The sequence below is a fragment of the Spodoptera frugiperda genome, chromosome 25 (genome assembly GCF_023101765.2).
Source record: "Spodoptera frugiperda isolate SF20-4 chromosome 25, AGI-APGP_CSIRO_Sfru_2.0, whole genome shotgun sequence".
NCBI lineage: Eukaryota > Metazoa > Arthropoda > Insecta > Lepidoptera > Noctuidae > Spodoptera > Spodoptera frugiperda.
Genome location: NC_064236.1, coordinates 13613321 through 13639599, shown reverse-complemented (window position 1 = coordinate 13639599; position 26279 = coordinate 13613321). Strand labels below are relative to the sequence as shown.

The 26279-nt window shown below is 37.7% G+C and overlaps 2 protein-coding genes across 3 annotated transcripts; one reads left to right on the top strand and one right to left on the bottom strand.

The window, feature by feature from the left end:
* Positions 1–920: 920 nt before the first annotated feature.
* LOC118277554 (PAN2-PAN3 deadenylation complex subunit PAN3) lies at positions 921–26101 on the bottom strand. Of its 2 annotated transcripts, none has more exons than XM_035596445.2 (15): positions 25488–26101; positions 25323–25409; positions 25108–25233; positions 15854–15941; positions 14078–14188; positions 10600–10698; positions 9405–9644; positions 7205–7359; positions 6575–6696; positions 6364–6466; positions 6029–6165; positions 4990–5068; positions 4474–4589; positions 3996–4158; positions 921–3515 (listed from the first exon to the last, which is right to left on the bottom strand). In XM_035596445.2, the coding sequence occupies exons 1-15, from the start codon at positions 25596–25598 to the stop codon at positions 3399–3401; spliced, it is 1854 nt and encodes a 617-aa protein (XP_035452338.2). In that variant the 5' UTR covers positions 25599–26101; the 3' UTR covers positions 921–3398. The 2 variants fall into 2 exon arrangements, with proteins under 2 accessions (XP_035452338.2, XP_035452419.2); XM_035596526.2 differs by having other exon boundaries at positions 6364–6463.
* Positions 18029–24423, top strand: LOC126912379 (uncharacterized). Its single transcript, XM_050704215.1, has one exon. The coding sequence runs from the start codon at positions 19105–19107 to the stop codon at positions 24271–24273; it is 5169 nt and encodes a 1722-aa protein (XP_050560172.1). The 5' UTR covers positions 18029–19104; the 3' UTR covers positions 24274–24423.
* Positions 26102–26279: the final 178 nt, after the last annotated feature.

The window sequence follows — 26279 nt, the reverse complement described above, 5'->3', positions numbered from 1 at the left end:
GCGTTCAGATTTAATCATTTCTGCCTCCTATATAATTTTTGTATATGGCAAGTATGCAGGTAAAGCTGACCATTCACCATAAGAGTTTTATTTTAACCTTGAAAACGGCCAATACCAAAGAAGACTACTATAATATATTTGTTACTGTTTTCGTTTCAAACTACGAAATATGGTAATAAAGAATTCATTCCTAATGCCTTTAATCAAATCAACCGTAATAAGTATTTGTATAGCGATAATAATGTTGAGGAATGAGGAAGGAAAGGTATTACTAAAATAATTGGGAATAATTTAAAAACTAATAACTCGGATCACTGAATAATTTCCTATCTATTTGTAAGGGGTACAATGCAAGTATGATATGTATGTTTAAAGGTGTACCTACCTACTTTTTATTAGATACTTAATTAATTGACATCACTTTCAAACTAACAGCAAAGTACATTATGGTGCCTGACTAATAGAACTAGAATAGTAATATTATTATGTAATAAAAAAAAAACAATTTTGGTAAAATTACATAGATGGCGGAGTCTCTACAGAAGAATATGTTTCTCGCATCTCGTGTAAGATGGGTCAAGGGTATTTTCGAACCAGTGCTATTCACCGTCGTTCTGGGTAGCCAGGTGAGGAAGAAAGTGATAATTTTCCACTTTAGAGCCAAAAAAGTAAAATATGGGTGTTCTTACTCCTCGCCCAAGTCGTGAGATAGTCTAGATACACCCCTAGTGTTCAGAGCTCAATTCTTAGGTCTTTTTGTTTAAAAATTCTCAGTATGCAGAAGGGTCACTCCATATTACAGTCAGATAGGTACTGACTTTTAGTGACCATTTCACCTTCCTCGTTCATAAGTAGTACCCAGGATAGTTACCTAGGGTACTTAACTGGGTATTAGGAGCGAAACAATAAAAACACCAAACTTTGTTAAACGTTTTATTTGTTAGAAAAAAATATACACTTATAGTTATCTCAAAATATTTTATTCTCAGAGTCCATCTCTACATAGATCGGAATTTGCAAATTCAACAATGGAGTGTCTACTTTATTTTCAAAATAAATATTAGAACATAATTATTATACCTAGGCAGCTAGGTACATTTCGTCTATTGATCTAGTCATATATTTCTCCCTAAAAACGGGTCATTTATGGTAAAACAGTAACTTGAACACATTCTAGATACAAAGTTACCAACGTGAATAGAATAATAAGCTTGCCCTGGATTAACATGAGTACATAGGGTTTCCGCAGACAAACAGAACATCAGTCTATAAATATTCTTCTATTTACTTTCCATTAATTCAACAGTGATCACAATAATTATTATAGGATGGACGAATTGAGCGTGATTTACTTAATCGCAATAGTGCATAGCAAAATAAATTTAAACGTCGTCGTTAACTTATCAAAAGCTCTGTTCGCTTACCCTGCTTAACACTTAAATAATCAGCGTCGACTAACATTAAAAATCGTTTGATCGATACAAATAATTTACTTACATAAATTAGTCAAGAGTAATGAGCTACCTGTCTGCGGAACCCTACAACTCGAAACAATCGACGAGCTGCAACGTCCGCCGAGACAGACATTGCAACGACGTCTGAGGGAGAGTGAAACAGATTGCAATAAAATTTATTTAATGTATAATAAAACTGCAACAACGTGATATAAACGAGGGCGAGGTGGACACTGCGCGCCGTCCGCGGCCATATAAAACTGTATTATTGCCATAGGTTTATTATCGAGATCTTTCCGATCTTGCTAACATTAACCGACCGGGTGGCCGCACCGCCCCGCCCCCAACACAATACAAATTCAGATCTACGTGACATAACAGTAACTATACTAACAACGAGTACACTCGTGGCTCAGTAAGTAAACTGATGGGCACGGCTCTCATTAACATTAACTTTATGCGATGTGGCTGTGGCCGTGTAAAAACAGGACTCAGTTTAGTTACTCGAAGCACACGCGTGCCGTTGTCTTTCGATAAAGCGACGCCAGCGGGTCCCGCCGCGTCGCCCAGCTTACTAGCAACTGCTCAATTCTGAATTCAATAAAACAGTCGTTTGATAGCTCTCACCATTTGTTGTTAGTTTGGAATGTTTGTGGCGTTTGTTCAGGCGGCTAATCATAACGGTATTTCGACAAGGCCCAATTTTATACAATAATTTTGTGGGCGTGACCGATCACTTAAAATCCAGGAATAGGTAAATTCCTGCAGTTTAACCCTTTGACTGCCACATCACAAAGCAAAGACGTGCCATTAGTGACAAGCTAAGATCAACCTTAAATAGATTTTTACATTATGTGTAATTTTTATTTTATTTTATGTAAATAATAAAAAAAAACTTAAAAAAAGAACAGGAGAATAGTCTACAAAAATCCAATAGGAATAATATGTGTAGTACCAATGTACTTTTTTATACACGAATGTGTTTGTGTGTAGATAATATAGATAAATAAATAAAGAAGGTAAAATAATGTAAATGGGAACTAGTCAAAGAACATAATTAGCAATATAAATGAAAATAAAGCTTCATGTCAAGTCTGTCTTGTAGTTGCGACTGTGTAGCGTGCTGGGCACTTTTTGGCTTATCGTCTATACATCACACTGGCAGTCAAAAGGTTAACAATTTCATTATTATTAATTTAAATTATTCGTAATTCAAATCAAAATTAATTAGAAGATATAAATAATACCGTCATAAGTATAAAAAATATTGTACCTTTTTATGTGGTGCAGTTATTGAGAAGCGTTCTAGGGGTCGAGACCGCTTCCGAAATGAGATCGCGTTACAACCCAGAGTTAGGAATATTCCTAGAAAAACATTGTTACTCTGCCGGCTCTGTCGTGAAATACTAAACTAGACGAGAGAGCTTCTGAAGGACAAGAAAAGGGGCGCGAGCGCCTTGTTCACTACGACTCTTTATTTTTGGTAATCCCACAGATGTTCTGTACCCCAATAGGGGAAGTAACAATGATATCCCCACTGGTTCAATAACTGCCATCGAATATACCAACTTGTACGAATTCAGCACAAAAGTTGCGACGCACCTACAAAAATATCTTATTCGCGGATGACAGAATTGAACACGGTCCGGCTCGGCAGCTTCACATCACACTGTAACTGGACTACTAACATCGTCAAAAAATGCACATGTAACGCATACTAACACGTGTTTATACATACGACGGATATTCTTGACATGCGATAGACTAAAACGAGTCAATATTCTTACGAGTACTAGTTTAGGTCAGTTCAATGTGCTATGTGGTGCGTGATGTAGCGGCGGCATGTAAAGAACACCGAGCATGTGAGCCACGTTGGTGAAGGCAGCGATGGAGTGTTTACTCGAGTTATTGCAATGTGTAGCCGGCCGGGTACGCGGCCGCTAGCTAGGGCTCGGCGGCGGCCGCCTGCATCACCTCCTCGAAGGCCTGCTCGAGGCAGTGCTTCAGCTCGGCGTACGACACCACCAGCACGCTCTGCTCGTCGCGGGACATCAGTTCCACCTGCACCAAACAATACCACTGTATTTCTAATTATCACTTATCTACATATTATAAACCATATGATCAATTCATTTCATTCATACATTGCATCAAACGAATTCATGAAAGTGTAACAATTGCATTCAATTGGAAGATAACAACGTAAGTGCAACGTAGGGTGGATATAATAGCGACCGGAATCTGCAGTGAGGAGCAATTGCACCGCTGGCAATCATTCTATTGAATAATAGCTCTAATCTTATTAAATGACCTCGACTTCTCCTCGCGATCTAGGTCCCTCAATAACGTCTGTTAAAGGTGCTATGCACATTCTCCATCAAAGGATTAAACTTATCAAAATCATTTATTAGATGAATTTCGTCCAGTGCTAAAAATCAAGATGTTATTTCGCATAATTCTAAGCCCTGACAAGTGACATAAACATCGCAATAAGGCGTCAAAATCAACCAATATTTTTTTCCAATCTCTTTATCAACTTACCCTAGCCGTAGTGCCGCCATCGAGTTGATTGAGGCAGTGCGCAAGATGCGCCTGGTCGAGCCAGGGCCTGCCGTCTGCGGTCACTGAGTGGAACAAGTAGTCCCGGAACAGCTTCAACATGTACCGGTCACCAGTCTCAGACCAAGACGCGTCGAGGTTCAACCTGCAAAAAAGTAATATTAAAAAATCTTCACAAAAAAGTTTGGACCTTTCGGATGAAGCCCAGATTAAATATCTATCTCCAATGGCCAAATGAACTGGCAGATAAGAAATGGCTGTTCGAATTTCGACAACTTCATCTACATGGCGAACATAACGCAAGCGTTGTTTCATTCAAGCAGGCCGATTTGTGCTTGAAGCATAGCTCACTCATGTAAAAAGCAGTCAATTTAAACTGCGTAAAATGGTTCAAGTGAAATGGCATCGTACCCTAAGTGAAAAGGATTATAAGAAACATTATGGATAGTGTGTCACTCACTCGGGCCTCTCGTTAACTACTCCTAATTTGATGAGTATGCGTAACAGTCTTCCATTATCAATCTCGCGAGCCAGTTGATCTTCAAATACATCGGCGCGTCGCTCCAACGCCTCCACCTACAGAAACATATTTAAGTCATAACATAACATCTTTTTGACTCCCTTTTAAAATATCTATATCTTACGCATGTACAATTTACGGGATGTTTATACGGCTCGTATCCTCAATACATCCTAGATTTAACACGACATTAATCACTACCATAAATGATTGGTTACAACAAAACGTCACCATTCAGTAACTACGTACGACATAAATAGTACCTTTAACCATAAAAGCAGAAACATGCTCGTCAACAAACATTTCTAAAACTGACTATCTACATGAAAATGGACGATTAAAATAACAACATTAATGCATTTTAGTATTGAAATAAAATTTACCTGTGAGTAAAACTACTTTCTCAGAGATAATTGTGAAACGGTACATAAATATGGAGGAAACAAATAAAATTACCTGCGTGTAAAACCTGGCACCTATCATCGGCATGAGATCAGTGACGGAGCGGCGAGCGGTCGACGACGATAATAAATACCTAGATGGAATTTAACATAATACAGAAACAACAATCATAAGTGTTGTAGTGTACACGCACAGTAATGGTCACATTTAGAGGGCACGCAAACGGGGCACATATGAGGTTGGAACATCGAAAGCTTAAGCAGTACCTATCATATCACGAATAAAGTATTCAACACCGACGACTAGCGTACAAATAAATAATGATCTACATCCATTCAGTATTAGACATATATCTGAAAGGGTACTCCAAAGACATACGTATCAATGTTCTGTGCCAGTCGCACTCTTTGAATCATTAAGTCTTTGTTATGAGAACTACTTCTTCTTCCTCAGCCTGGCGGACCCTCTGGCATATTGTGTCGATCCGCTTTGCTAAAGGCTACTACAGCTATGTGCTCATTGAAACCAGCGCGCGCAGACGTCGGGGCGATTGTTGTCCGACCCCGCAACACGGTGATTTATCAGGTTTCGCATATTAACCCTGCCAATGCAATTACAATGACCTTTCGTTTTACCTCACATCTTAATTAAGTATGAAAACATAAAGGGATACACGGCAATATAACTGAGAGACTAACGTGAACCATTAGAAGCAAACTGTATGGGGAGACTAAATAAGTCTTGTCGTCTGCTCGCGGGGAATGATACACTCACGAAAGATATATTAATACTACACGGACAATAACTACAAATGAGCATACGAAAAGACTTATTAATTCCGGCTAGTGAACAATATTAGTGACTGAAAAAAGGTATGTATTTTAGAGTGATTGAAATGTAATCGAATGATAAAACTTTAATATCGAAATAATGTAAAGGCTGTCTCGCATGGCAAGAGTAACTAAATGAAACCGGTCGGAATAATTTATGAAAAAGAAGATGACGAATAAACTCCTGTAGTTTGGATTAGATTGGAAAGTGGTGCGTAAGCTTAAATGGCAGTGTAGATAAAAATATAACGGTATTGTCATACAGTATAAGGTTCTTTAGGTCGGCGGAGTAGGTCCGCGCGACGAGCTCCATGGAGGCGGCGAGGTTGTCGCAGTGGATGGTGCGGCAGGCCAGCGCCAGCGCGAGTCTACCCAGAGCCGTCAGGTCGTCCTGCTGCGCCTACGACCAATTATTCATGATTGTTACACCAATGATTGATGATTATTCCCGTTAGTTGTAAAAATGTTACAAGTGATTTGATTTTGAACAGCAAAATAACACGACGACAATAGACTACAAGTGGAATAATATTATAATGATTGACTTGTGCTATATTAATCTGTGCGAACTAAAGAAGTAGTGGTAGTGATATGTTACCTGCGCAACATCAGTGCTGTTAGCATGCAGAGCGTCCGTGGCTCCGGACCAGGATATGCGCACGCGACACCCATTCATGACCACCTTCGTGGGATCCAAGCTACTGGGGAAAAGGTTTCTTATTAGATATGCATTAGGTGTCATACTTCATTACAATAAGCAGTAAATTTTAATTATGTTTGTCATAGAAATGTAGAGTCTGCTGGTATACCTGCACGCTAGTCCGGCAGTGTGTATAGCTCTAAGCGCCGCCGTGAGTTGCACAAGGAGACTCCACAATACAGCCTCGGGGAGCAAGGCGCCACTCGCCACCGCGCGGAGCATCGCATTTTTCTGCATTTGGTCATATATTTTACAGTGGAACTTCAGAGATACCAATGAAATGATATGAAGCCAGCCAATGTCACCTAGTAGGTGATATTGTATTGTATTTCTGGACTAATAATATAATTGTAAATAATAATTCCGTTACATTCGAGTCATCCACCATAGTAAGTCTATCAATACATATTTACCTCCAAGTTGTTTGTCGTGCAGTTCAAAGAATACAAATAAAAAACGAATGTGTTTTCACATTTCGATTGCAAAAGGATCAATAAATTAGTTAAACAGCGACGACACTCATTCTCTTCAGGTAAATGTTTCACGTTTTATGATTTTGCATAACAAATACCTTTGTTTTGCTACGTTGGTCTCAAAATCGATGAATTTCTTGGTATGGTACGCATCAAATGAGGAAAATTGATTTCCCTATGTTCAAAACAAGGATGCTTGTAGCAATGACCCCAATAACATTATATTTACCTATGTAATGTAAAATTGAGTTAAGAATAAGTCAAACCTGATGAGTATATGGACGGGGTGCATCCGGGTCGGAGGAGAACGGGTCGTGGAAGGCGCCGTTCGCATCGTTGGCGGCGTTTCCAGCGCCACCGGACAGATACTTATTCATCAAAGTCGTGCACGCTGGGTGGTACGTGTACACCAGTACCATTGCTGTACAATACAAATAACCAAGTGTTAACAAGTGAACCAAGTGAGAGTCAACAATCGAGTGTCTGACTGTGCCGCGTTGATCTCATTTAGCTTCTGTAACGGTTTCGAAACATAATTTCCAATTTAAGAGAAACGGCACTAATAGAATTATGCTGATACGCAAAATCAACGTTTTTATTTTTAATTTCATACAAACACATCTATTCATTGCATCATTATCTTCCAGAACGTTAAGGCTTCGTCCATTTTTGTTCACGTCAAGATTGCATATTAATAAAAATTGTAGTAAGTGCAATGGTGCGAACTTTCGGATTTGAAACTTCGTGTTTTCGATTTCAACATATGCAGTAGGCTCTCTGAATTTGTATCTATGACTGTGCCTTGGGTTGAGCTCATTTGGTTTCTGTCATAACGGTTTTGAAACCTAATTTCCAATTTAAGAGAAACGGCAAAGAACTCCGCGGTCATATGCATGTGGGCTACGGCCTCTGTATGCTGATACGCAAAATCAAGGCCTATGTAAATCACATTACAAACACATCAATTCAGTGCATCGTTATTTTCCAGAACGTTAAGGCTGTCATTTCTGCATAACAAGATTACATATTAATAAAAATTTGAAAGTGTAATGGTACCAAATTTTGCATTTGTACTTGCGTCACTCCTGATTTCGATTTCAATATATGCAGAGGGTACCAATTGTTGTGGAGTGGTACCCACTGCATATTATGTTAAAATTTTCACTGCATACGGTCATCTTTTTGTAAAAAACCAATCATTCATGAGGGCTAGCAGTTTGTCATTTACGAATACGTATAGAAACAAAGGACACTGAAGTTTACATATAGAACTTAAGGGGCAGTTCTGTGAAGACCAACAATTTAACGTGTTTGCATTACGTTTGCAACAAAGTCTATATTTTTCATTGCATGAACATTGAAAATTATAGACTTGCATTTTAAATATCATCTTATTTTTATGGTGCCAAGATATTATGATGACTCAAAAATATAATTAGTATCATTCAGATATTAAAGCATTAACTGCAGAAAGAAAACTGTTGAAGGTAAATCCTCCGCTAAGCGTCGACGTGGCTGTTAACGTGTTAATTAAATTAATTACCTACCATTTTTATAATGCTTAAATGTTACTCAGTACAAAGAAACACATTTATTCTTTTGGTCATAACTCAGTTACTAAGGTTGTAATGCAAACCCCATTGTTTATGGAATTTAAACAGCAACGGCTAGTATAATACTGCAGCTATGTATATAATACATAGACGCAAAACAATGGGCTTTTATCGGTATAATTATAAAAAACAAGGTTAAACGATCTACTTAGTAGTAGCGCGATTATGAATTATAGTTTCGTGACGCAGCTTGGCATGTGTTCTGGTATTGAATGAAATTGTGCATTTCGAGTCGGAAAATACTAGACTATTATAAGTATTTAAACTTAATTGAAACAGCTTGTCTAAGACTCGTTGCAAAGAGACCTTAACGGCTGATAAATGTTAATTTTACAAAAAGGTACGATGATGAATTAAGCATCGAATCAAAATTGACAAGGGTCGGAAACAAGGACTCAATCGGGATTCATGGCGTATTAATTAAAGGCATTGGCGTCGTTTGTATCTTGTGTTTTTGTTTCAGCAGACATATTATTTTCCATGTATTACAGTTATGTATGGATGTGATTTTATCACATTTTCAACAAAATTAGCAGACCTATAAAAGAAAATGTTTGTTTCCTATTTTGGATTGAGTTTATTTATATTATTAGTGATATGCATTAGTACAGTGGTTCCCAAAATCGTCTGGACTACGACCTATTTAAATCAAGTTCCTAACCTTAGGACCCATCTTTAAGGAATTAAACAGTTACCAATATGAAAAATAAAATCCAAAACGGTTGGTTAGTGCGTTATTATACACAAAAAAATCACTTGCGACCCACCAATAGGTCGCGACCCATAGTTTGAGAATCCCTGCATTAGTATGTGATTTAAGTGCGTATAAGAGTAAAGGTGCGTCCATACTCACAGTGGTCCCCAAAAGCTTTAGTAGTGAACCAGTCGTGTAGTTTCACGACGTTGGGGTGGTCAATCTGCTTCCACATTTCCAGGCGTTTCGTGATAGACGTGGAGTATGAGTGCAGACGCCTGAGAGCGTAGTGTTCACCGCTCTGCCGGTGTGTGGCGCGGTACGACGTCGCAATGGAATGCGGCGCGACACTCTCCAACGGTGTCAGTTCGGAATACATTTCCACGTTTTCCGGTAAATCTGTGGACAAACAAATTGTTTACACGGTCCTTTGGTATGGCTGAGTTGCCATTTTGAATAAAATATATTTTAGATTTTAGAAATTCTCAGTAGTTAAGTAAAAGCATAGAATGTAGAGACTAAGGAGTGGATTTCTTTGCCAGAGTCTGTGTTTCCTGATGGGTTGCTCACGGGCAGACATGATCTATTGTACGCAGCGTCATCGCTTACCACCAGGTGAGATAGTGGCCAAAGGTCGACATATATACAAAAAACAAAATACCCTGGATAGCACTCAAAGCATCACATTTTATTACTTGAGACTCCTATGGCACATAAATGATATTGTTATTATTTTGTTTTGTGAGTGAACTGAACAAATACTAAAGTTATAAAAAGCATTGAATTGAGGCTGGACTGAATGCTTTTTATAACTTGCAAAGTCTTTAAACACCTAAAACCTGAATGGCTTTTGTAACTCAGGTAAAAGTTTCTGCCGTATTGTTTGTAATGGCAATAGAAATCATTGAAGTTTTAACTTGAAACCTTTTTATTTTACTATGCTGCCATAATCCCTTAAGCTGAGTAAAACTGAAGGATAATAATAATATCGTTTTGAATATCATTTTAAACACTTGGATATTATTTTCTAAACTCTGGTGGCCATAGCAGACATTTTCCGCTTCAGTGACTAACGGAGTCTCCTACGTGAAAGCGAGAAAAAGTGTTTAGTGCCTTTCACTCTATTATAGCAATTGGGACAATACTAGAATAGACTAGTTTGCCATATTGAGTATGCATGATTTATGAATTTTATCATCATCAGTAGTTGAGTTCACGACTGTCCTTATTACTTCATGATTAGAAAAATAAGTAATGTTGGTAACTTAGGGTACGTTACCTATGTGTAGCTTGGATTAGTTTAGAGTAGTTTGTCCTGCCGTAGCCTGGACTTAAGTTAAAAGGATTTGCTTACCTGGATACTGGCGCATATCTGCTTGCAAGAAGACATCGTCGTTTCTCTCGTAAATCTCAGAGCGGATCGTCTCGGGCATGTAGAAGGATGCGGCCAGACCTTCGCAAAATAGAATAAAATAATTTAAAACAAGCTCACTTTTGTTAATGTTGCTCATTTTTGGAACTTGAAATTACATTTTGGAGGGTAAATAACAGCATTGGACGTTATTTACCATAAATATAATGAGACAAATTACAACATTATACGCAGCATTTGCACAAAGAATTCGCTAAACATTAGAGCTCTTAGATCAATAAAGAACTTAACATTATTTAATGTATGTTTTTAGAAATATCATAATAACTCTATCAACGTAAGTTAGAAAAGAAAATAACTATGCATTGCCAACAGCATACAACCGCACTTGAATTCGCCATAAAAAGAAATAAATATCATTATTTGGTATCGTTTATAACGGATACAGAGGCAAGGGATCTACGCAAAGCCAATAAATTTGTAAAATATTCAGATTTTTTGGAATTTAGCCTACTAGGCTGCACTAAAAGTATATAATATATTCCGTATCTTTTGAATTTAGTCTAGGTCCTTCTCCATACTCCCTATTATTTTAATTGGTTTCTATATTCAACGTGAATTTATCTAAGTATTGAGGTTACATTTATTTATCCTCAATTTATTTCGAATAGGGAAGAGTAAAGTGCAATTACCTCCATATGTTGTTAGCTTATTAATTGTTTAGGCATGATGTTTTAATTGTATTGTAAGTATCGTTAACATCCCGTGGCAGTCCACAGCTGAACTATAGGCTTCCTCAGCATAAAGGGGCGTCCTCCCTGTCTAAGTTTAGAATGTAAACACGTGAACCGCCACGTCAGACAGACGCTTAGCGGAGGATTTCCCTTCAACAGTTTCTTACGACATTAAATAATTTAATTGTATATTTAGAATCTCATATTACATAACATCAGCTGTCAATGGGCATTTATAATGCTTAAGTTACAAAACATATGTTGATATTGATACTATTTAAAAAGTAGTTGCTCAGCACAATAGTAATTGCATGTAGTATTGTGTAATCGCTTTGCAACGTAAACATTCGACAGGTGCAATTTGATAAGTGTACGTAATCATCGTCTAATTGTTAACTATTACTCTATTAAACAATGCTTAGGTACAGTACACAGCACAGCAAAATCAATATGATTATGTTTAATGTATGTTAGTCCCCCGTTTAGGGTTGATACCAATATATATTTTTGTGTTAGGTCGTAAAGTAAAAATCTTCATTAAATTATTTTTCAAGATAGGGTCTCACTTGAAATCACCTTTAGAAATTCCTATTGATTTGACTACTATAGTATATCTTACTATGAACATAATAAACTACTTTGTTCAAAATTAATTAACCTCATTCGTTACAGAAACGTTTTCTATGATAAGCAACTAATATGTATAAGTACATACATTTGCCATTGCCTTTTGTTTTTTCATATGTGAATCGTTAAATATTATGTATTCTCAATTAGAAGCGCTCAGCTCACGTATAATGATAAACCAACAACACATAGTAGGTATGTTTAGATGCTTCTGATAGATTCAGATAGTCTGTAGCGGCCCTTACTCACGCCACACAAACGAGATGATTTGTCTATAGCGTCTGTATACTACGTCTGTAACGGGCTTAAAACTATAAAGTTTTAAGATTATAGACAGTTTAAGATAAAGCTTATTATTAATATTAATCATCTCATAAAGGTCATTCGAGCAAATAAACATTATATTTTTACGACTTTAGAAAATGCTGTAAACTCTAGCAATCTTCACGTCTAATAGTAAAATGTGAAAACAAAACAATGGATAAACAGCGGTATCGATCTCGTAAAGTTCGCAATAAGCAATATAAAACCATGGCCTATCACAATTCAACGTGACGTAAGCCTAGACTGGCATATGATAATGTTACTTGTTACATATGTGATTTTCAGTCGTGACCGCTAGAATAGCAAATCGCGACATTGGAATTTGTAAATCGGAGAAACTCGTGGTGTCTTATCCTCAGACTAGGATTAGTGACTATTACTTTTCTTTTGGTATTGTAATTACTTACGATAACAGAGTCTCAAGTAAGTACTCGACCTACATGTCAGTCATAGTTGGTCAATAGGTAGTGAATATGTTCCTGCAATCATGACTGATGACAATTTCCTGCTGGTGCATGCAACGTGACTCGTAGATTGATTCTAACAATCTGCACTAACCCTACTAACAGGCAGTTATCTAACTGCAGTTCTAGGCTGTTCTCACGGCTCGGTTACAACACGAGGCGCGGCGGAAGAGTCTCCTTCAGATAGTGATACGATAATGAATACATGTCACCGGCTCCCAAGATCACGCTACAATTTGCATTTGATTCGCAGCTGACATAATGCCGACCGGCTATCACGAGCAATTTACCAATATCCTCCAGTGAGAATAACAAGCTCGACTGCGCTATCAATCCTAAACGCATCTCTTGTTATACAATCAAAAGCGTTTGATGTGTTAATCTAATCCAATCATAGTAGCCAAGGTGGCCGTATATTTACTTACATCGGCAGATGTAGAGTTGCTTCAGATAACAATATCACATATCACCGTACTAAAAGAATGAGGTAATGATGGTAACTATCCTCCTATGGGCGACTATAAAAGAGGTATTTACTCAAATTATGTGAACAACTCTTGAGAAAATTGTTACACAAAATAGAAACATAGTTACGCCAGACAGGCGAACATAATTGATCCTTTACTTTGCAATCAATACCACCCACACACGAGTTTAGGTACAAAGAAATGTGATTAATGAGAGAAAAGTATCCGAGGGTGGATATTTGATGATATATTTGGATCAGAAATTGCTTTTCTTTCGTATTTATATGTTCTTGGCGTCCCGCAGAGTTATTTGTATGAATTGAGTCAATTAATAAATTGAGAAGCCATTGTAGAGAGCGACGTCGATTTATTGGGTGATGAGACGAATGATGTTAAGGTCAATATCGATAGCTTGGCAACCTAATATTATTTATGCGAGGGAGAGCACATTTGCATAGTAAATCACGATAGATAAAGTACATAAATAGGTAGTTCAGAATTCGCTGTTTAGAAGTTTAATTTTCTACGTTAAGCATATAACTAGGCATTACATAAAGTAACCATCATATCGCATTAGATTGCAGATACGGGTGAAATTTTGCTATTTAATACAAAATGCGTGAGCTCTTATACTGGTAACATATTTTTCTAAGAAAAGATGCATATCAATGGCTTAAGATCTCATTATATAGCACTAAATGACTTTTTAATGGTTTATCTCTGTGTGAGAGCGTAAAGGCTCAGTGTAGAATTTGCTAGTTATTTACAGTATGGAATATTATTTTGATTGAAAAAGTAAATTACTTCGTTTTACTGTCATTGTAATAAATAAAACAACTATTACCTTGTTTCGAAGTCATCGGACCCATATGGGTTGGTGTTCCGGAGTAGATCTGAGTGGCGTACGGCGAGGCCGCACCGCCCACGGCACCACTCAAGCATGACTCCGAAGGGCCTGAAGCAATGAGTAGGTTTCATAACTTAAATTGAACAGGCATGCAAATCTACCAAATAACAGGCATTGATATCAATAATAAGCATTAAGCACCTATATCTGAATTTATTTCTCTTATATTTCTCTCTGCCTAGTCACTTTGGCACATTAAGTTCTGCGTGTTTGAGGAAACTGTATGTTAAGAAAAGGTCACACTAAAACGTTTGACGTCACCAAGAGTGTAGGGGAAGTAGGCATAAATAAACATAGGCATACAAATCTATATTTAACTTGCCCAGAACAGAAACATAATAAATTACGTATAATTCGAGTGAATCGTTTACACTGTCTTTATTCCTCTTTCGCTAATGTATAGCGGATTTTTTTTTCAGTTTTTTTTTTTTTATATAAAGGCGACAAATTTTCTCGTATTTCGACGTTTGATATCCAACAATAATGGCTTTATTTGTAAGGTATGAACCTTTTGTTACAAATGAGGCCATCTAAATTTATTAACTGACACAATAAGTAGGCGAAAGATTTCAACAAAAGGTAAATTTCCCGATACCGTTTTCTCAGTTTTTAAGGGAAACCTCATCGGTAGATACCTTTAGGTCAATGTCGAATTTCAAACATTGTTGTTAAATCGCCAGTCGAGTTACGGCTCGTGCATATCGGAACCATACCTAACTAGTGTTTTGCGCATCACGCAGTTGAGCAAATAATGAAGGAAACCCTGCAATTATTATGAGAATCGATAAGAAATTACAACACTATATGCTGTAATTGCCATCAATAAGTAACTATTGCTTGCATCCCTCGCTGTCGTAAGTTTGGATATCGATACGTGCGCTTTTATATCTCGAAACCACGATACGATAGCATGATCTTTCATCAATGTTATCGGCCAATTAAAAATGTGTATTATTTTTTATATTGCGATACTCTTGCCAAAGGATAATAATATGTAATATCGTTACAACTACAACTGTTATCCGTCGCGTCTGAATCTCAGTGCAATAAAAGCTAAACATGATTCTAGCTGATAAAAATAATGTGATAAGTAGACAACTGGTTGCCCAATCGCCGTATCGTTCGATTACTCAGGGCGTTAACTTTAACTTGCATACTCTTATCTACAGATGATTCACGACATATAGATATCACGATATATATCTATTCACTTAAAATCCGCAGCAGTATTCCTTACTGGTTTAATTCATGTAAGCAATTAAAATATAATAAGGAACGACGAAATAAAATTAAGAAGCAAAAAATTCTAAACATTTCCTTTTCATTTGAATTCAGTGACCAGCCGAGTGTTAACAATATCAAAAATGGTACAATAGTTCTTAAATATTTGTTATATGTGACTAGTACAAAAATTAACACTCAGTGGCATAACAAATTCCATTCATAATATATATACTACTATGTATGTCATAACCATAAATATATTCATCGACATTTTTTTTCGATATTGATTAGAACATAGTTCTTTCACCTTGAGTAAACAAAAGTAGAAATTGCAACCATATCTAAACACAGGCTAGTGTGATGATAACAAGCTTACCATGAAAAATTACTGATAACTGACCACAGTTAATGCATATCGCAGTGACCAATCAATTGAGAAAATTCACCGCCTAGTTTACTAGAAGATACTTAAACTTTTTTCAAACTTACCAATGGATGCGGAGGAATTCAAGGCTCCAGAAGTGTTCAGGCTATCCGAGTTGGTGGAATAGAAGTATGTGGTGCCACCAACATTTTCCTGTAACAAAAACAAAAACCCTTACAGTCTATTTAAAGCTCTATCTTATCAACTTCATTACTTTGTAAACTACTTATTATCAGAACAAAAAGAATTAGATACACTGATAACATTATAATTTGAACTTTTTGCATTATGTTCCATTCTATAAGTTACAGTTTATTATATTAAAGCCATTATTCTCTGACCCCATGACAATATTGTTACTTATTTATGTTAAGAATCAGATCAAGTTTTGAAAGTTGGTCATGGATAACTGGTTATTTTGTTAAAGCTGCATTTCAAACAAGAATATTGAACCTTAAGGCACAGTAATGTTGATACTGTCCCAATATAAACACCGCTGATGAATTACCACATCCTGTTTATTTCATATATGCATCTCGTCTATGAATATTCATTTAATGTCAATGTACAGTTTAATTTATTGAACACACAATGTTATTAAAAAAATATATATTAAAGGCTACACTGATATACAGGGTGTCCCTGAAATCGACGTCCAACGGGCACTAGATGATCAGCAAGGTTCCAACTGTTATCAGAAAAATATAAAAAAATTCTAAGTCCTACAGTTTTTAAATTACAGTGACTTATGTGTAATCCACGAAAAAGTACACCCTGTGTCAGTCTTTTGACTCTTATTGCTACAAATCTTAATTTTTTCGTCTGCAGTCTTCCTTACATTATCCTGAATAGTGCTCCAGTAATATGGAATCATAAATTCTTAGCCAACTGCTTTAGATTGGAAAACATTGTTAGTTTTAGAAGAACCAAATACTCTGAATAAAATTTTCACCTTACTTTAAGTGACTGTACTGAATAAATTATGTATGGCGCTAGTAGTGGCAAATTTCACCAAAGTTGGCGCATTTAATAAGGATTATAAAATGGTATAGCACTTTGCAAATTATTTCTTAAATTCGACACAAAAAAAAGATTTTTCAACGAAACTCCGTTTCGATGAATTTATTTGAACTTACTAATATTTCTTCTAGTGTACTCAAATCATACGTTATAACCTCGTATGCACTAGACAGCACTTTGCACGCGATTTGTTATCATCATGTTGAAAATCAGCGATCTCTTGTCAAACAACATTGTCTGTCTACTCATAATTTCGCTTGCAGCTTTCGTCGGCAATATTATTAGACTTACAAGAGGAACTGATGTTGTGTATCATGTTTCACTAAATAATATTGAATGATTGCAATATGATGTTCATAGTGCATCAAACACATTATCAAATGTGTAGTAATATCAAAAGGAACGGACGCGGCAGCGTCATGTATACAGCATATCGACGCGGTAGTGGTATGGTGTACATGAGCCCTTACGCACAATAACTCGTCATATCCCCAAAAAAAAAAAAAAGAAATGGAGGAATCCTCCGATTAAGTTACGTGTTCAAACCTTGTGAACCATCAAATATTCTTTAGTTTATCGAGAAAGAGTTATTTGCACCGTTACAAGGAATTGAAGGTAAAACAAAAAATAATTTAAAAAATAAATAATCAACACGGCGCAAAAAAGCCTGTGCTCAGCTAAAATGCCGAAGCCCGGGTACGATGGCTCGAGATGCACAACACCAGTTCGTCTAGCGATAATTTTTGCCGACGAATGCTGCAAGCGAAATCACGGGTAAACAGACAATGTTGTTTGACAAGAGATCCTCGCTGATTTTCAACATGATGATAACAAATAGCGTGCAAAGTGCTGTCTAGTGCATACGAGGTTATAACGTATGATTTGAGTACTCTAGAAGAATTTTTAGTAAGTTCAAATAAATTCATCGAAACGGAGTTTCGTTGAAAAATCTTTTTTTGTGTCGAATTTAAGAAATAATTTGCAAAGTGCTATACCATTTTATAATCCTTATTAAATGCGCCAACTTTGGTGAAATTTGCCACTACTAGCGCCATACATAATTGTCTGCGACACATTCATTCATCGATGACACATTCATTCATCCACAATAATTAATATATATAATCTGTGGCATACATTCACACGTTCACTCATTTTCATTCATTTTTCATTCTATCTAGCCAACATGGCCTCACGCTGTACGTTCCAATAATATTTTATTATAATTGTTTAAAAACTAGAGTAAATGTTTTATGGAAAACTTCAAGCTTGTTTGATTCATCACGAACAAGAATTGGCGACCGTGACAGGACCTGCATCGAAGCGGAGCCAACAGCTGCTCAGTTGTTCTGCATCGAGGACGCGTGGATGGCGTCGACGACGCGTCGTCGACAAAAGACGATCTAATCTAAACCAGCAACGGGCCGTGTTGAAAATCCAAGATCACTGCGCCTGAAGTCCTGCTACCTAGTCTTCCTAGTCTAATCTACTGCCTGGGTCGAAAAAACGCCGTCTTCGCCAAGCCATTCTTAGAACTGCTGGGACCGCGGAAGCCCGATCGAGCAAGGTCCACCATAGAACGAGTCCATAGCTACATACGTGCTGCTGGCTACCTGTGGATTGCAAAGGATCAGTTTGGCTGCCTATTTAAAGTGAGCTCGTTCCATATTACCAATACGCCCATTGTGTTGTCCCTTAATCAGTGCATTTAGCGAGCTTAGTTTCTCAGGTCAGGTGAAATTCCTACGTTTCGATTTGTGTCTATTTTGCCTCACCAAATTAACCTCTAGAGGTCTAAATTTTCAGAGGATTCACACAAATTCGCCTAATTAATTTCACTTATTCAGATACTCGCCGCCATCTTAAAATTTTTCTTTTGTTTATTCAAACTAAACAATTTTTATCAAATCATCCCACTATTATCGCTTCTTTCTCCCATTTATCACTCAATTAAATCTCTTACATACTAAATATCTCCCGAGTTTTCAAAGTAATAAACTTATAAGCCGTCATCGCTTCGTCATACGAGTGATTAGTTGTCGTTTTCAGTGCACTAAGACACACGGATTAACCTGTTTCAGAGATCGTGCGTTGTTATTTATAACACGGCATCGCTTGAGCATCGCTGTTATCTGACTGCCGGCGCTCCCTCCGACCCATCTTACCATTGCATTGCAAACGACGCGAGCCGTGAGCACCAGCTGATCAACAAAGCGAGGAGCGTATCGTATGCTATTATATCTATTTCTTTATCTATTAACATCTGTTTGTGTTAGCTCATTGCGAGTTTATTACAATGTCTGAATCTTTAAAGTTAAAGGAATTGATAACCAAACGCGGTTCTATTAGAGGGCGCGTTACGAAATTTAAGTTAAGTCTAGACAGTTTAGCTTTGGTAGAATCCATTTCAAAACTAGAAGTAGATAAGCTCGCATTGAAGTTATCCAAAATTGAGACGTTATTCGTTGAATTTGACGAGGTGCAGAATCTTATAGAAATTAGTAACGAGGAAAACCAAAGCAGCGAGTTAGTTACTAGGGATTTAATAGAAAACGATTTCTACCATTGTATAGCGACGGCCCAAAGCTTAATTAAGAAACATTCTGAAGTTGAGGATAATGAAAGTGATTCTCAAAGTAAACCGTCTGTAGCTACGTGTCATCATAACGATCACAGTTGTAATGCATTGGGTTTTAAGTTACCGGTTATTAAAATTCCAAACTTTGACGGTACGTATTTCAAATGGTTGGAATTTAAGGAAACATTTGTTTCGTTAGTTCACAATAATAATAAGATTGAAAGCATTCATAAATATCATTACTTGCAATCTTATTTAGAGGGAGAAGCGGCTCGGGTGATTGCTAACTTGGAGGTTTCTCATAATAATTATTCCGAAGCATGGAAACTTTTATGCGAACGGTACGACAACAAGCGTCAGTTGATAAATAACCACCTTAAATCTTTGTTTAATTTTAATTCTATTCAAGAAAATGACAAGTCCTTAAGATATGTGATTGACCACGTCACTAAAAACCTTCGTGCACTTAATTCACTAGGGCTACCTACAGACAAATGGGATGTTTTAATTATATACTTTATCGCTGGTAAATTAAGTTCTAGTACATATTTTAAATGGGAAGAACATATAAATAATTTGAGTGACATACCTTCGCTTAATGATTTCTTCAGTTTCCTTAAACGTCGCGCTGATGTATTAGAAACCGTTTATCGCCATAAACATGACCCTCAAGACAATAAACAAAAACAATTATCTAGTAATCAAAACAAACTTAATAGTTCCAAGTCTTTGGTAGCAGCTGTGCCAAACGGAAACAACACTTCTTCTTCTAAAACACCGGAATGTTTATTTTGTAAAAATAACCATCGCTTATATGAGTGTCCATCTTTCAAGTCCATCTCATTAGAGGAGAAGATAACCTTTGTTTCTTCTAACAAATTATGTGAGAACTGTTTGAGACCTGGGCATGTCGTTAAACGCTGTCGCCTCTCAGCTACATGTCGTCATTGTAAGCTACGGCATAATACTCTTCTTCACAAATCAGAAGAAAAAGAAATTTCTAATTCAGTTAATTCTGTTAGTATGTCCTCAACATGTTCTTCTGAAGTACTTTTGTGTACTGCTCGAGTAAAGGTTACCAACCCTGCCACAAACGAGACTATGATAGTGCGAGCTTTGCTCGACAGCGGGAGTCAGTTGACAATTATTACAGAGGCCGTGAAGCGTCATCTAAACCTGATTCCTCAGCCATCAGACACTACCATAGTAGGTATTGGTAATACTCAATTAAATATTAACACAGAACGCTGTATTCTACGCATTCACTCTGAGACAAATTCCTTTAATGTGACAGTTTCATGTTTAGTTTTGCCGCAAATTACCGGCAACGTACCTAAATCAAAATTTGATTTAAAACAATTGAATATTCACGGTTTTCAGTTAGCAGACCCCACTTTAAATGAACCATCCCCAGTCAATATGTTGATCGGTGCTGACTTATTCTGGGATATTATTAGTGCCCAGCAGCATTCGTTAGGACATGGTTTCCCTAAGCTTCAGGCTTCAAAGTTTGGATGGCTCGTTACGGGTCCATTGCCTTGTTTTAATCAAAATAAAACTGAGTCAGTCATGTGCAACTTTGTCTCAAAAGACACTTCTAGTAACATACACGATGACTTATCTAAGTTCTGGGAACTTGAGAATTTTCCTCAAAAAAGGCCCCCGAGTAGTGAAGAAAAATTGTGTGAGCAACATTATCTCGCCAACACTACTCGTACTAATATTGGTCAATTCTGTGTAGGGTTGCCACTTCGTGACAGCATAGATTGTTTAGGCAATTCCTATAACTTAGCCAAAAAGAGGTTTTTCAATTTAGAGGCTCGTTTTCGAAAGCAACCTGAATTAAAACAAAAATATTGTCAATTCATAGACGAATATGAAGCGTTAGGTCACCTATCCGAATCACCGGAGTCTAGACCGTTAAATGCCTATTTCTTGCCCCACCACCCAGTGATACGGGAACAAAGCGAGTCGACTAAGTTACGCGTTGTATTTGACGCCTCGGCTCGCACTTCTTCTGGTGTTTCTGTAAACAATTTACAAATGGTGGGACCAGTAGTGCAAGATCCATTATTTAATATATTAATTCGTTTCAGACAGCATAAGTATGTCCTGACAGGAGACATAGAGAAAATGTTTCGCTCAGTGCTTCTCAGAGAGTCTGATCGCAATCTTCAACTTATACTGTGGCGGGATAGTGAGGATAAGCCTTTAAGGACACTTCGTTTAAACACCGTTACTTACGGCTTCGCTAGTGCTTCCTTTCTTACTACTCGTTCTCTTTGGCAGATAGGCGAAGAATGTTCAGATCAGAAGATCAAAACTATAATTCAAAGTGATCTATATTGCGATGACCTACTTACCGGTGCAAGCAGCGAGGAAGAGTTGCGTCACATTCTTCTTTCAGTCTCTTCCGAGTTGGAAAAAGGATGTTTTCATCTACGCAAATATCGGTCAAACTTACCCAAGTTACTCGCGGACTCCGTTGACCTGGAAAGTGGTAATCTTATGATTAGTAATGCAACTAGCACGCTAGGAATAGGTTGGACGCCGTCTTCCGACGAATTTCACTTTCAGCATAATGTTTCGGCTTCTGAAAATGTCACAAAGAGAACTATACTTTCCTCAACATTTAAAATATTTGATCCTCTTGGTCTTCTGTCTATTTTCACAATCAAACCTAAAATAATACTACAAGAGTTATGGAGTCATAAAATGGATTGGGATGAACCAGTTCCTCCAGAAATAAGGAATTCCTGGTTAAAGTTTTCTACTAAATCCTCATGTTTGTCTTCTTTAAAAATTCCTAGATGTATTTTAATTGATAACGCATCTTTTGTACAGATACATTGTTTCTGTGACGCTTCGCAGCGGGCTTTTGGCAGCTGTATTTATCTGAGGTCTATTTCTGCTAGTGGCGTTGTACAGGTCAACCTAGTATGTGCAAAATCGCGGGTTGCACCTATCAAACCCACGACAATACCACGGCTCGAACTCTGCGCTGCCCTATTAGGAGCCCAACTAACTGCTACAGTTTTAGCCGCATTACGTTGCCCTATTGAGCGTCAAGTGTATTGGACAGACTCTAAAGTTGTGTTAGGTTGGCTTAACTCTAATAAAACCAAAACGTTTGTTGCCCACAGGGTAGCTGCTATAAATGAACTATCAAACCCTTCAGACTGGCGTTATGTTCCCACTTCTGTCAACCCGGCTGACCTAGTCTCGCGTGGTGTCGATCCGGACCAAACAGATCTCTCTATATGGTGGAACGGTCCATCGTTCCTTTTGGAATCCGAAGATTCCTGGCCCGCCTATACTGCGGACTCTATAGAGTTGCCAGAGCTTAAGACCCATCACACTTTAGGGGGGGAGGATGCATCTTCCATGCCAGATTTGTCTGAAAATTTAGCAAAATATTCTAATTTAACCACTCTTATTCGGGTTCTAGCTAGAGTTTTAAGGTTCGTCAAAAACTGTAGATCAAATATAAAATCAAACAGATTACGAGGTCTACTTCAAGTTTCTGAATTAGAAAACGCCCACAGCGTCGCTATAAAGTTAGCCCAGAAAGATTCCTTTCCTATAGAATTAGAACAGCTAGGAAAAGGTAAATCTTTAAATTCTAAAGCCGCGCTCGCTTCTCTTAATCCATTTTTAGACGAAAATGGAATTTTAAGAGTCGGCGGACGCATCGAGTCATCTTCTTATCAGTATGACAAACGTCATCCTATTTTATTACATGCAAATCATTTTTTAACAAAATTAATTTTCAAACAGGAGCACCTACGCTTGTTGCACGCCGGTCCTCAGCATCTCCTGGCATCTATTAGAGAACGTTATTGGCCTGTAGGAGGCAGGAATCTAGCCAGACGTGCAGCACGCGAATGTGTAACCTGTCGTCGATTCAATGCTCGCACTATGGATAATATTATGGGAAACTTACCTGCAGATCGCGTTGAAACTGATTTCCCCTTCTCCACTATAGGTACCGACTTTGCCGGCCCATTTCTTATAACAGACCGCAAAGGGCGCGGCTGTAAAATAACTAAAAGTTACCTATGTATCTTCATTTGCTTTCGCTACAAATGCGTTCATTTAGAGTTAGTCAGCGACTTATCAATGGAGGCATTTTTACTTACATTAAAAAGATTTATAGCTCGTAGGGGTAAACCAAAGGTCATCTACTGCGACAATGGTAGAAATTTCGTTGCAGCAGCCAAGGAAATAAATTCTTTCCTCGAGTCTAATAGCGACTCCATTAAAGACTCTGCATCTCGCGAAGGCATTGAATTCCGCTTCTCACCAGCATACGCTCCTCACTTTGGTGGTCTCTGGGAAGCCGGAGTCAAGTCAGCGAAATTCCACTTATACAGAGTCCTAAAAAATATTCACTTGACTTTCGAGGAATTGAGTTCGCTGTTTGCTCAGATCGAGGCGATACTTAACAGCCGTCCTTTATGTCCTTTAAGTCCCTCTCCACAAGACCTATCTCCGCTCACCCCGGGCCACTTTATAATTGGTAGGCCACTAACGTCTTTGCCATCACCGTACCTACTGGACTATAGCACAAATCGTCTAGACCGTTTTCAGCGATTGGAGCAAGCTCGTCAGCACTTTTGGAAGCGATGGTCAACAGAGTACGTCACGGAGCTCCAGCAACGCACAAAGTGGAAGGTGCGGTGTCGAGAACTAAAGGTAGACGACCTAGTCCTCATCAAGGATGATGGGACTCCTCCCCTATGTTGGCGCCTTGGAAGAGTCTCAAAGTTATTTCCCGGTACTGACGGTGTGCCTCGCGTCGCTGATGTATCCACTTCACAAGGCACCGTACGACGAGCTATCAACAGATTGTGTTTGCTGCCTTCACCAGATGACTGCACGGCATAGAATCTTGAAAGCTTCCTCTAGAGCTTTCAAGGCCCCCGAGGATGTCTGCGACACATTCATTCATCGATGACACATTCATTCATCCACAATAATTAATATATATAATCTGTGGCATACATTCACACGTTCACTCATTTTCATTCATTTTTCATTCTATCGCTGATTTTCAACATGATGATAACAAATAGCGTGCAAAGTGCTGTCTAGTGCATACGAGGTTATAACGTATGATTTGAGTACGCTAGAAGAATTTTTAGTAAGTTCAAATAAATTCATCGAAACGGAGTTTCGTTGAAAAATCTTTTTTTGTGTCGAATTTAAGAAATAATTTGCAAAGTGCTATACCATTTTATAATCCTTATTAAATGCGCCAACTTTGGTGAAATTTGCCACTACTAGCGCCATACATAATTTATTCAGTACAGTCACTTAAAGTAAGGTGAAAATTTTATTCAGAGTATTTGGTTCCTCTAAAACTAACAATGTTTTCCAATCTAAAACAGTTGGCTAAGAATTTATGATTCCATATTACTGGAGCACTATTCAGGATAATGTAAGGAAGACTGCAGACGAAAAAATAAAGATTTGTAGCAACTAGAGTCAAAAGACTGGCACAGGGTGTACTTTTTCGTGGATAACACATAAGTCACTGTAATTTAAAAACTGTAGGACTTAGATTTTTTTTTATATTTTTCTGATAACATTTGGAACCTTGCCGATCATCTGGTGCCTGTTGGACGTCGACTTCAGGGACACCCTGTATATATAATTTCTCGTAAATTGTTGTGTTTATTATTGTAAATAATAGTATAGCAACAGGAAACACTGGCTTACCTGATGTACTTGAGAAGTGTTGGGAACTGCCGCCATAGTAGACGGGGAAGAACTTTCTGGAGAGTCCGGCTGGAGTAGGCTAGGTGGAGGAAAGTAGTTCATTGGAACAAATTCTGTTATCACCACCTGGACACATAAAAACAAAATATTTTTTAACTTATGTGAAAGTAGCACACTGAAATGTTAAGTGACATCAATGAGTCATCTTGACTTACCTTCTTAATTGCAGTGGGTGAAGACTCCAAGCTGAGTTTCCCAAGAGCCTGGTTGAGGGATCTTGTGGGAGTGGAAGTGGAACGATTCTAGAACACAAAAAATGTGTCAACTGATAACTGAAGAAAATCCACAAAAACACCACGAAAATTGAAAAATAAACTCACCATGTAGGTTGCCAACTTCGATTCTTGTGGTAGCCCATTCGGAGGGGATGGTGAATATTGTAGAAAGATCGAGGGATCCATGGTTTCCAGCTCACGGTGCAGCCAACTCATGATGAATAACGAAAAAAGGCTCTCCGAAAATAAGGTGACCGACAGCGGATATCCTTCGAACGTCTTGGACGTCTAGGCGCTTTGGTGTAGCTACGCGATCTGAACTTCGCTCACCTGGCTGCTCATCAACAACCCATCTTCCTCATCTGTTACACTAATCTTACTGATCTCAAACATCACAACGGCCGACCGCGATCTCGGACATTTTCGCTTTTCGTTCTTTCTATGTACTTGATACACTTTTTAACACCCGTGACAGAAGATCAAGCCATACAAAAATAAGTGATTATGATTGCTAAGCTCATTGTCACAAGAATTATACGTAAGATAATCGCTTATCAATCGATCGAATCATGCAGGATCCAGGATTTTTTACAAGTTTATAACATTTAAAATTTCTAAATAAAAAAAAAACAGAGCATAGGGACACGAAGACAAATACACATTAATATTACTACACATAAATACGTATACAAGTACGTAAACGTATTTCTATGAACAACGTAGGATATCAGTGGTCATAGACAAGATATTATGCTATCAACAAAGATTGCCTTTTGCGTCAATGGTACACAACTGTACTTTGTTAGTATTACGTTTTGTAGGGTTATAATTGTCTATGAATAAAATGTTGAAATTGAATAATCTAATGAATGGGACTTTTAATGTTATTAGTACTAT